Below are 13100 nucleotides of genomic sequence, written 5' to 3'. Positions count from 1 at the left end.
AGGCAAGAACAAGGCACTGGCAAATTATTCTTGCCTGCAAGGGTTGGCACCTGATCCCCTTATATTGCCTTTGTAATTGGGAGAAATCTTTGTGCAACCATTTTGCAAATTAATTGCACAAATTGACATCTTTCATCCTGTAAACTAGCCTTGTGTGCTTGCTATATATATGCCCACTGCTTTCCAAGGGGAAAGCATTCTGCACAGAGTATAGGATGTGAAATTGTCTTGCCTTGGCAGAAGGCAAGAAATCTCTTCTACCTCTCCAGTTCCCCCGTGAAGTGTCTGCTTGCATTGCGAGAGCCAAAATTAACAAGGACAAGGAATTTTGTAGTTATTTCTTTCATCCTTGAGAGTTTTGAACCTGTAGTCCTCTGGCCTGGAGTCTAGCACTCTTGTCACCTCTGTGTAAACTTCTACCTGATTATCTTGTTTGCACCTCTCTCTTGACTTGTCAGCCTGGCCCCTTGGTATAAAAGACTGTGTTTGGCATCATAGGGGAAGCTGGCTGCCCATTTCTGAGGATCCACATTCAGAAGATAGTTGGGCATCAGTTCTGGCTGCAGCTCATTGGTGACCCCTGAGTTCGATACTTCTTGTGGATTGATTCTCCCCATATGTATCAGAGTCTAGCTCAGGCATGAAACCACAGCACCGTTGGAATCTTTTGCTACTGAGTAGGAGCAAGCAGTACTGGGGCATCCATTGGATTGCTACAGGTTCTCCCTTGGCTATTTGCAAATTTATTTCCTGTGTTCTAAACTGTAGCTGACTTGAATTGTGTGTGTCCACCACAGGAAAGCTTGTAGCATATAAAACAGGTAATCACCTTTTAGGATGTGTTGCTGGGATTTGGTGTCCTTTACTGGTTTTCTAAAAGCGTGTGCTTTAAAAAAGACAAAAACAAAGCTAGAACGAATTAAGTGTAAGACAAAGGAGAAAGTGATGCATGATGTCTAGTGGTAACGTTTGCTCCCAAAGTATCAGTCCTTTGGGAAGAATATATTCTTATGTAAATGTCTGATAAGGAACCTTTATTTTTATTTTATATATATATGAAAAAATATATGAAAAATATGAGCATAAAATATGGGCCTGTAGTGCATGAAAATCCAATACAGAAACTGAAATATATTTTTCTATTTATCCAAACTGTACTTGGATTCATGGGCCTGCCTCCTATGATTGACGAGGACATTATTATAGGACATGTGCCTACAAGGATTTTAAAGGCCTTCATTCATTCTCACAGACCATGTGGCATCTTGATCTACTGCCTATATTACACAGCTGATGTTGAAAATGATGGTCTCATTGTAGACGGCACTGCCCAGACTGGGAAATGATATCTGTTGGTTCACAATACATCACTGTCTTCTTGTATTTTGTCTTAAACTGCTGAGAACCACTGCAGTTGTATGTAAGCCTCACTAAACACCTTGTAAGGCTAGGGTCTGAAGTGGTGGATGAGGTCCACAAATTCTCGGGAGCTGCAGAAAGAGTGCCAGGGAAGCTGATAAAAATGTAATCAAAGGAAAATTAATGGAGAGAATCGGGGTTTGCCTGATCTGGGTAGTAAGCATAAAAGTGAACTGAATCTAGCCCGGGAATTTAATGGATTGCATCCACAGAAATGCCGAAGGCAGGAAGGTGCTATTGCACTCATGGCCAACCATAGTTATCTGGCTGTCCACTGTGGGGACATAATGCCAAACTAGATAGCGTATCCATCACAGTTTTCTTCTGATCTCATGATCTTACAACTGGGGTGCAAGGGACTGCCTGACAAGTCAAGAGAGAACAAATGCCAATAAATTAAAGATCAGCCATAGAACAGAGGGCCAAGTAGACTGCTACACAAGCAAAGACTGTGCCTGGTTTAGAAGCTATTATCACATGCATTATCAGCCTGCAGTTAGTGGACATAAAAGGGCATGGGTCTTCAAATGGAGTCCTTGGGGACAATTCCCTGTTTTAAGAGTGTTTCAAAAATTGACTTTCCAAAATAAGGTTTCTGAATTAGATTCCCTGTTATTTATGATAAGATGAATACATTGGACAATGGGCAAAGTGGACAGAAGCTGATCCCCCTATGTAAAATAAGATATTTGTTGAGGTCTAAAAAGGCCTGTGTATGCATAGTGTGTGTGTGTGTGTGTGTGTGTGTGTGTGTGTGTGTGTGTGTGTGTGTGTGTGTGTGTGTGTGTGTGTGTGTGTGTGTGTGTGTGTGTGTGTGTGTGTGTGTGTGTGTGTGTGTGTGTGTGTGTGTGTGTGTGTGTTGATATTCCCTTCAGTATGAGCTGAGTCTTATGAAATAGTGGAAGAGATATCAAGCTTGTATTTGAACTGTGGTAAACATGTACAGGCCTAAAATGGAAGTATATAATGCAATAGATATTGGTCATGGTTTGGACATAACAAATGGCTATCCCTTACACATTGCAGGAGCTCATGTGTATTCCCACTATGGTATGCACTTCATATTGTCTCCTGCTGACAATCATCCTGGTGTGCTGTGTCTCCTGGACAGGTTCAACAAAGCAGGAATAACATCTACAGGGAATCTGAGTAGTAATACAGAAAAACTGTTCTGTAATAGCATTTGGTTCATGTTTTGAAATTGTTCCATATACTGTAGCATCTTAGTTTTCATTCCTTTATGATGGCATTCCTGTAAAAGAATGCTTTATCCACCTGATCCCTGAAATCATTAACCATGATTAATATTTTAATGTTTACTACTGGATGTGTTGCTAATGGTGAGGCACTAACTACATAACCATGGCATAATTCAATATTACAGTGATATTTTAATGGGCTCACTCATGACTGTACAGCTAACCACATGAATGCTTAAGTGTTGGTTCAGATTAAAAGGAACACCAGAGAGAGTTAATAATTAGTTTCTCCCATTAACACACTCTTTTCTTAGGGATGTCCCTAAGCATTTCATGAAAAGCGTCTCTCTTTTTTAGTTAAGCAGAAATTAAATATCTCATTATTTCACTGGTGACAGATGGCTGTTTAATGACAGTGTTGTGTTTTGTTTTTTTAGATCTTGGTGGAAGGTACTGTTGGAGATGGCTTCACTGGAGATATTGGAATTGATGACCTCTCTTTTATGGACTGTACACTTTATAATGGTAAGGATAAATGCAGACTTGAATCATGAGTGTAATCAATTTTGTGAGTATAGTCCTTCTGAGGGTTGAAATTAGCAAATGAAGTTCCGTTTCCAGTCCTATATTGTTCAGAAGTACAAATGAACTAAGACAACTAGTCCATCTTACCGTTTGATGCAGGAAATGCAGAACTAGAGCAGCCTCTGATTCTTCTTGAAAAGATGTAGAGATTTCTGGAATTAGTTCGGTTGTCAAAGTGCTCTGGCTAGTGAAAGACTCAATAGAGAACAAGGCTTCCCTCTTCTATGTAACACTCTTTCTGATACTTGGACAGTACAGTCACATCCTTCCTGAATTGTCTTCCCCCCTCATATTAAATGTACCCGGTATTTCTACTTTTCATTATAGGTTCTGTACGCCACACTATTGACAATCCATCATGTTCTACTTCACTCAAACCATATTCCATTTCTGGAACCCAAGGTAGCTAGCAGTAGCTAGATTTGCAGGGGGTCTAAGGTCCTAAGGAATTGGTATAAGCCAAAGGTAAAGGTAAAGGTTCCCCTTGACAATTTCTGTCCAGTCGTGTTCGACTCTAGGGGGCGGTGCTCATCCCCGTTTCCAAGCCATAGAGCCAGCGTTTTGTCCGAAGACAATCTTCCGTGGTCACATGGCCAGTGCAACTTAGACACGGAACACTGCTACCTTCCCACCGAGGTGGTCCCTATTTATCTACTTGCATTTGCATGCTTTCGAACCGCTAGGTTGGCAGGAGGTATAAGCCAAACAACAGTAAATAAAGAAGTAATGGTAAGAACTATTTGTGGAGGACTTCCAGCAGCAGTAAGAACTCTTAATTACTAAGCAGATACCCATTAAATGCCATCCACTGGATTCATATTCAGTCATCGCATGCACCTGTTAAAAGCAATGGGATAAGATAGCAATGACTTGCAAATTTAATTGATTTCAGTAGTTCTCCTTTAAGTCTGACTAAACCTAGATTCAAACCAAAGATGTACTGTGCCTCTTTTTCACATGAAGATCCTGATATGAGTTTTGGCTTAAAATTGTTGACCATTTCTGATAACAATGTCATTACAGACAGCCTTGAGGCTTTTTCATGCTCGCTCTGCTTAGTGTGAGGAGGTATGGTTGACATTGAAACTGAGAAATAAGCAGGAAATCTGCCTTTTTATTTCCTGCAAGATGTACGTAGCTCTTTCACATCACTTGCTAGCTGAGATTTTTAAGCTGAAGGATTGAATCCAAGAACTTGCACAGGCCTTCTAAACAGGCTGTGAGAAAGAGGCAGTGCATTTACACAGAGTCCTTGCTTTATGAGATAGTCCATAAAAACATCAGCCGTAGATATGAAACAAGAAAGTAGTGCATCAGTCAACTGGTGAGACAGATCAAAGCTACTCTACAGGTATCTCATATGCAGAAGAGATAAGAGATGAAACTTGAGAAACTCCTAATGGATAGCTCATTAACCACAGCTCTTTGCATCTTCGTCAGGAACTTTGCCAGTCGGTGTGATAACTCCATCAGGGACATCTGTTCCTGTGACGCTACCAATGAATAACTGTACAGAAAAGGAATTTGTCTGCAGAGCCACTGGCCAGTGCATCAACATAATCCAACGATGTGATTTCCGACCTGATTGTTCTGACAAATCTGATGAGTCATTTTGTGGTGAGTAAATTAAATTTTTGTTGTTGTTTCAACTTCTATACCACTGTATAGTGCTACAGTACTCTCTGGGCAGTTTACAACATAATTATAGAGGAACAATAAGGTGAGTACTCATTTTACCAACCTCAGAAGGATGGAAGGCTGAGTTAACCTTGAGCAGACTACCAGAATCTGTTGGATTAAAATCAGGTCATGAAGCAAAGGCTTGATTGCAGTACTACATTTAACCAATGCACCACAGGGCTTGCTACTGCTGGGTGTTACAATTACAGTGGTGCTCTGCTTGACGATTACCTCGTTAGATGAGGAAATCGCTTGACGACTAGTTTTTTGCTTTTTTATTGCTATTGGGTTTTTTCGCTTCACGACAATCAAAACAGCTGATCGTTGGGTTTTCAAAATGGCTGCCCATTGTGTAAAATAGCTCCCCGCTGTACTTTAGGATGGATTCTTCTCAAGACAGGTAGCAGAAAATGGCTGCCCTATGGAGGATCTTTGCTGGAAGCTGAGGTATTTCATCCATTGGAACGCATTAACTGGGTTTTAATGCATTTCAATGGGCTTTTTTTAAATTTTGCTTGATGAGGATTTAGTTCTACAGTGATTTCGCTGGAATGGATCATCCTCGTCAAGTGAGGCACCACTGTACATTGAACAGACTGCTTCTTTCCATGATGCAGATTGCTCTTCTGTATTCACACCTCAGAATTGTCTTTACACGCATTTGCTCCATCTCAGAAAACCTTCTGTTTTATTTTATCACTCAGAGATACTTGTGTGCTATTCAGTATGATGCTGGGATCTGACAGCATCAGTTCCCATTTTAAGGTGGTTTGGAAGAAATGCCTTGCAGTGTGCATTGTTCTTACTTCTTATTTTAAAAGTAAACACAGTTGTTTTAAATGTAAGAAACACCTCATAATTGCCAAGCTATCCCCTCCATTCATTGGCATGAAAAAGACCATGGAAATTAGAAATAAAGTGAAAATTCACCATAGGGCTGTAAACATGTGACATTATGTCAAGTAGCTTGGTTTTATATAAAAGATATCCCTGCTAGACCATTATGTAGTCATTGTTAATTGTATCATACTAGAAAGGATTAATTGAACTGCTGCTTACCAGAAACGTCTGCCTAAACTCTTTAGCGTGCATAGCACACATTAGGACTCAGTGGTCCAATAATAGTGAAAGAATTAATTGCATTTATCAAGTTTAATTTTTTATTAGATACTGTGGCCAATGATGTTTTCAAAACCTTAGGAGATTACAGAGCTTTCTGAAGGTTATTATAACATATTGGCAGTGGAGTTTCTGAGAGATGTGATGGACAGGTTCATGTTGGTGGTGGTATCTGGGCTCAAATCTTTGGAAAGATTTGAAGCTAGTCTTTGCTGTTGACTGTTTCAAGCTAAACATCTAATAAAGTTAGAAGAAAAAAGTTGCAAAGACCATCTTCAGATTATGTATCCATACAGTCGTGCCCCGCTGGACAATTACCCTGCTCTACGACGAATCCGCTTTACGTTGATGTTTTTGTGATCATTTTTGCGATCGCAAAACGATGTTTTAAATGGGGTTTTTTCACTGTATGATGATCAGTTCCCTGCTTTGGAAACTGATTTTTGTTTTATGATGATCAGCAAATAGCTGATAGTCGGGTTTCAAAATGGCCATCGGCTGAAGAAAATGGCCCCCTGCTGTTTTCTAGGATGGATCCCTCGCTTTACAGGCACCGAAAATGGCCGCCCTATGGAGGATCTTCTCTGGACGAGCAGGTATTCAGCCCATTGGAATGCAATGAATGGTTTTCAATGCGTTTCAATGGGTTTCTTTATTTTGTTTGACAACGGTTTCGCTTTACAGCGATTTCGCTGGAACAAATTAACGTCGTCAAGTGAGGCACCACTGTATTTGGAAAAAGATAAGCTTGGGTCTTTTTTTCTGCTTCTGAAACTGAAGCCAAGAGATCCCAGAAAAACCCTAAGTTTCTTAGATTTCTCACACATATCCTAATATGTGTTGGAAAGTGCATCCTTCATTTTCAGAACCACAACAGTGACATCTCTAAGGATAATGTAGGAATTTTTCTGGGATCTCATTATATGGCATATGCAGCTATCATTCTCTCTGTCTCAGATGCCACAAGCGAGTGGCAATTCTTATACAGCCAAAGAGTTCCCACGCACAAGAGGAAATTATTAATATTAGCTAGAGTGGTCGAAATGACTAGATAGGCGGGGTATAAATACAATAAATAAATAAATAAATAAATAAATAAATAAATAAATAAATAAATAAATAAATAAATAAATAAATAAATAAATAAAGCTATCTCAGCTGAGCTTTGAGCTTTGCAGAGATACTGTTCCCAAAAATGCTAGAGGGTTAAAATAGACAAAGAAACCCTAAAGTATGGGATCCCCAAAAGAGCCCAGTGTGGAATGAAGGTTGAGGGAAATAATGGCAAGAAAGGGAATGAATCATCTGGAGAAAGACATGATATCTATTTCCAGGTTACACGTTTTACCCATCAATTTAAAACTTACTTATACTATGGAAACATACCTTGTTGTGATCTGGAACACTGAGAGTCATGGAAAGCAAGCAGAGAAAATGTATTGATTCCTTCCAAAGAAAGATTGTCTCAGATGCCTAATTAGCTCTTCAGTTTTGCATTGTTCTATATAATGCCAATGTTCTTTTCTCTCTTCCTTCAATAGCATCTGACGCTTGTAACTTTGAGCATGGAGACTTATGTGAATGGTATCAACCTCCTGCCACAGTGGCAACAAAAAATTCAGCCCATACTGCTCATGTGTTCCAGTGGGCCCCTGGAAAAGGAGCAGGCATTCACCCAGGAGAGGAGAATCATAGACCATTAACTGACCATACTACGTGAGTGCAGTTCCCAAATATATATGCCTCTCTCTTTCTTTTTCGAATGTGAAGATTCAGGTAAGCAGGAACCTATTTTAACACGATTGTGCAGCTGGTTTGGTCCACTTAGTGTAGGTGAGCTAGATCAGTGGTTCTTAACGTGGGCGATAATGCCCCCCAGGGGGCGATTTCATTTTTCAGGGGGGCGGTATAACGAAAAGGGGTGGCGTGGGGGCACTGGAGCAGAAAGGGGGCGGTAGGGGGGCTCTGGAGCAAGCCAAACCTGTTAAGATGGCTGCAGCCTTTTTACAGTGTGCATGAATATATATTTTCCTCCAATCTTAATTCAGTTTCAGAGTTTTTGTCTTGAAATTTTTACTTCCTGCATTGTGGTTTGTTTTTATGCCCTTTTTATATTTCTTTTTGCGTCTTAAAATTCGCTTGCAACTAAATCATTAAACGTTACATTTTTGGGGCATTTCATTTTCTTGTAACTGAATTTTGTTTTCAGGGGTCATTGGATTTAAGTGTCATAAATAAATAAATAAATAAATAAATAAATAAATAAATAAATAAATAAATAAATAAATAAATAAACAAACAAACAAATAAATAAATAAATAAATAAATAAATAAATAAATAAATAAATAAATAAATAAATAAATAAATAAATAAATAAATAAATAAATAAGATATCATCACCGCGTGGAGGGGGGCAATGATAACTTTCTCAATGGCTCAAGGGGGCATTTCTTTCAAAAAGGTTAAGAACCACTGAGCTAGATCATTCTAAACCAATGACTGAAAATATAATGTAGTGTGGGTCTGTTCCATATGCTCTAAATAGCATCAATGCAATTTATGAAAGAAATAAGGGTCATTAGTAGAACCAGTTATTAGTACATTGGCTCTCTCACACTGCTATTTTAATTTTTCTTTTAACAGAAATGTAACAGACTGGTGGTGGGCAAATTGAAGTCTGAGAGATGCATGCAGACAGTTAGGGCCCATATTTGGCCCTCAACATGACTGGGGGAAAAAAACCACACAATTTTTGATCGGAAAGTTCCTTTGTGCCGTCTAGGGAATTTTGCCCTGTTTGGGAGTCCTCTCAAAATAAATAAATAAAACACGAATGCCAATGCAAGTAAAAATAAAAATACAAATTGGCCACGAGAAGGCATAAGTGGGGGTGCCCCGTTTTTAAAAAAACAAATTTTTTGAATATAAAAATTTGTAATGTAACTAGATAAGAGGCTTTGGGCCAGTATGTCAGAAGAGAGGCTACTGTTTTCCCTAGAGTGCCTCATGCAGGCAAAAAGAAGGTACTGACTAACTTGCTGTGGAAATATTATGCAAGCCTAGGTCTCCAGATGTGGAGATTCATTTCATTTGCTTCTGGTTTTAAAAAGGGAGAAACAGAGTTTAATTGCCTGTTTTGTTACATTCAATAAGAATTACATGTGCTTACTTTATGTACAAATATGAAATCTGGTAATTATCTGTAAACCAAGTAATGACTCATGGAATCATTTAAGATCAATTGAAAGGATGGCCCACTCACATGAAGCGATTTTACTGCCAACTGAAATTGTAAAAACTTTTATATGGCTCCAAAATGTTATGTTAGAGTGGGCATCTCAATGTTGCTCTTTCACAAGAGACTCCGGAATATTTACTTTCTCAGATAGACTCTGCTAGGATATTAGATGAATATCACTGTTGAAAAATTGTGAAGTGTTATGTCTGGAGATGATTTGGGATGATGGTCAAAAGCCGTGCTTCCTAGGTGTCATATAATCTTATGCTCTTACCGAGCAGAAGAAATTGAAACTTGTAAAGTGTTTTCCAAGTGAAACACACACCCCCACTATCATTTCATATTGCACCAAGCCACAAAAGACTTGCAAAGCTGTAAATAAATCATGCCAACTGTGATTAGACACTGTGCCGGTACGTCTGCTTCCGTCTTTATTACTTGAGAGTGAGATTCTGTCCCATTGTTTCATATGCCTTCCAAGCCTAGAGGATTTATGATGGAATGTTAATGAGATGCATTCTGTTTTGGGTGAGCCACAGAAGAATTGAGAATTAATTTCAACTCTGTCAGAAGCAGGCAAACTTGAAGCAACAAGAATGAAAGCAGAGAAGCACAGATCCTGCAGAGAAATTTTAACTTGTGTTTGTAATAGCAGAATTATAGCAAAAATATGGAACTCTTTGTCTCTGGTGCCCTTTGATCTAAAGATTATTAGTTGTGCTGTTTTTAATCAGGACATGAGAAATCTGAGAATTTCTATACAGTTATCAAGGGGGAAAAAGGGAGTTAAAATGGGTAAAATCAAAGATATTGTGAAAGAAACAGGGACAATATTAGTTACTATTCAATCTTGGCTCACTTGTTTAACTGTAAGAGATGGTCTAAAATTAAAATTTGAGTTACCAAACTTATATAAAAAATTGCTAATTCATTGAGTTGTATCCACACAAATCAGTGCCCCCAATGAATCATGAATCAATGCATTTTTAGCAATCTTTGATTTGCTGATTCATTTGGTTATAAAATGGTCCCACCTAGAGACACCAATATTTCAGGGAAGCATCCTCTGACTCTCTCTACAATCCCACCAAGTTTGGTGAAAATTGGGTTTCAGATGTCAGAGTTAAGCACCCACAATGAGCCCCTCCAGAAAAGTTCCCCCCAGGCACCTAGAGACATCAAAATCACAGAAAGGCTTCTCCTGACTCTCCTCTATGATCCCTCCACATTTGGTGGAGACTGGGTTTCCCCAAGCCAGCTGCTAAAGGGCACTTTCCTGGTGGACTCACTTTGTAAGTGTATAATAGAGATTAGAGTATTCGTATACGAATATTCCCCCCAACAGGTGGAAATAACAAGAGTCTGGCCCCATGGAGCCAGACTGTCCAATCACCATTCTGCTGCTTACACGAGCTCACTGGAGCCTTCCTATCGTGCTGTTGTCTGCAGTGGACTAGCCACTCTGCAACCTGGCAGAGAGGCTTGTCATCCCGCCTCCTGCCAGAAGTGGCTAATCTATTGTGGACAATGGCATGATAGGAAGGCTCCGTTGAGCTCATGTAAGTGGCAGAAAGGTGAGTGGACATTCCCTCGTTATTTCCACCTGTGAATACCCCCATCTCCAGTGTATAACTTGGATGTCTGATATCCAGTCTTCACTAAACATGGAGAGATTGTAGAGAAGAATCAGTAGAAGCATCTCTGTTATTTTTGTGTCTCTAAGTGCCGGGGGTCTTTCCTGGGGAACCCATTTTGTGGGTGTATAATTCAGACGTGTGAAACCCAACCATCACCAAAATTGCAAAGCTTGTAGAGGAGCATCAGGGGAAGCTTCCCTGTGAATTTGGTATCTCTAGGTGCATGGGGGTATTTTATAGGGTTTTAAAGAAAAAAAATAATTGACAAATTTATTAATCAAATCATCAGAAAAAATTATAAATTTGTAATTCATGATTTGTTGACCACAACAAATCATTAATCAAAATGAATCACCATTTTTTCTGATTCATGCCCATCACTAACCATAATATATCTCATTTGACTTCCATCCAATTTGCTCCATAATGCTCTGTTGTTTTAAAAGTGTGCTTCTGGAAGGCTTTTTATATTTACTCAAGTTTCAAGGCCACTTCTATAGCAAAGAATCTCAGAAGTGGTAGCAGTTATTTTAAAACTTGCACATTCAACATACTCAAAAAAGAGAAATAATCACATAGTTGAAAGTTGGCTTGTTCCTCCCCCCCCCTTTTTTTTTTAATGTAATAGTTTAAGAGACAAGATATTTTAAGAATTGGAAAAGTTTGCCTTTTTTGGTAGTGGGAATTCTAATGATAAAGCAAAGCTTGAATTTTATGAATAGTTTTTTGCCGAATGCTGCCGAACGTCCATGTTGCTTATTGGATTGTGACTGCTTATGGCAAAATATGCCAGTGTCAGAACCTGATTTGAACTAACACCAGTACAGTGGGGTCTTGACTTAAGAACGGCCTGAGTTAAGAACATTTTGACTTAAGAACCACTCTCATAGGAAAATATTGACTTGACTTACATACTTAGATTTGAGTTAAGAACTGAAAAAAACCACGTGGGATGCAGGGAAAGTGCAAAATGTGAACTTTCAGTTAACTGTTGGCCAGTGAAAAGGGTGCCTGTCTGCTTCCTCACTCCCCCCAGCGTTTAGAGAGTGGATTGGGAGACAGTCTTCAGACTGCCTGGTACTGGACTGCCTGGACTGTATTTTCCCTGCCTTCCCTGAACCTTTCTTGACCTAAGAAAAAAAGAAACAAAATATCCCCCTCTAGTGGTCGAAGGCAGAATAGCAGCTTCCCATTAGTTTCTATGGACGGAAAAGAGCAGATACGGATCAAATGGTTTTCAATGCATTCCTATGGGAAATGCAGATTTGACCTGAGAACTTTTTGACTTGAGAACCACCTTCCAATACGGATTAAGTTCTCAAGTCAAGACCCCACTGTATTCTCAACATGAGCTAAAGTCCCCCTTGTCCCGGTGCTGGAAGTCTTGAATCTATTTCTGGTAGGTGAGTGGGGCATTTTGCGAAGTAAGATTATATGATTGCAGTCTCAGGTTAACTTGAGAAATTGCCCTTTCACAGTTAATTATGTTGTTGCTGATTAAATGGTAATTATCCTAGTCTCAAAGGGCTCTAACTCCTATGGCATTGATTCAGCACTCCAACACTAAGACAAAGGCAAGAGGCTCCTTATCGTGGGAGAGAAAGCACCATTTTACTTCATGTGTGGAAATAGGTTCATATTGAACTTTCTAATTTCCTTATCTTTCATTTGGAGAAGCTGTCTTCTGGCTTTCAAGACTGAATGGCTCTGGATTATTGTGCTCTATGTTTTCAAAAGGGAGAAAAAGCACATTGAGAGACACAAAGCATTTTCCTACATACAACCCAGATAGGTGAATGAAGTTACACATGGAAGAGAGGACCTTACCTAAGGCTCAGTGAAGATTTTTCTTGGCCATTCCTCAGCCCAGTAAGCTTATACTTTTGTGCATGATGGGATTCTGATGTACATCTCTGATAGCCAGTCTTTTTGGTCTTCTATGAAGGATGATGAAGTATAACCTGGCCCATATGTAAGAAGCCGTAGTCTGAGTGGATATATAGAAAGCATGTATGGCCCTCCTATTATAAAAATGACTGCCAGGGAGTAGATGTTCATGGGGATTCAAACCCAGTTCTCCTTAGTCCTAGTACATTGCTTTATCTACTAGACCATGCTGGGTTCCAGCAGCACTTTACAGATGGAAAAATAATCTCCTCAAGTGTATAATGTGCTTCTGTCAATCTCAAATTCATTTCTGGGCAACAACAAATGCCTAAACT

General features: G+C 39.3%; 1 protein-coding gene across 1 annotated transcript in view; it reads left to right on the top strand.

The window, feature by feature from the left end:
- Window positions 1-13100, top strand: part of MALRD1 (MAM and LDL receptor class A domain containing 1) — a 215974-nt gene that overhangs the window by 29809 nt on the left and 173065 nt on the right. The window contains exons 11-13 of the mRNA XM_078378260.1: window positions 3056-3143; window positions 4644-4820; window positions 7544-7718. Coding sequence (XP_078234386.1) covers window positions 3056-3143; window positions 4644-4820; window positions 7544-7718 — 440 coding nt within the window. The remainder of the gene's footprint in view (window positions 1-3055; window positions 3144-4643; window positions 4821-7543; window positions 7719-13100) is intronic.

Source organism: Pogona vitticeps, chromosome 6, assembly GCF_051106095.1.
Source record: "Pogona vitticeps strain Pit_001003342236 chromosome 6, PviZW2.1, whole genome shotgun sequence".
In the NCBI taxonomy this organism is placed as follows: Eukaryota; Metazoa; Chordata; class Lepidosauria; order Squamata; family Agamidae; genus Pogona; species Pogona vitticeps.
The sequence above is the reverse complement of the archived record's forward strand: the minus strand, read 5'-3'. Positions and strand labels throughout refer to the sequence as shown.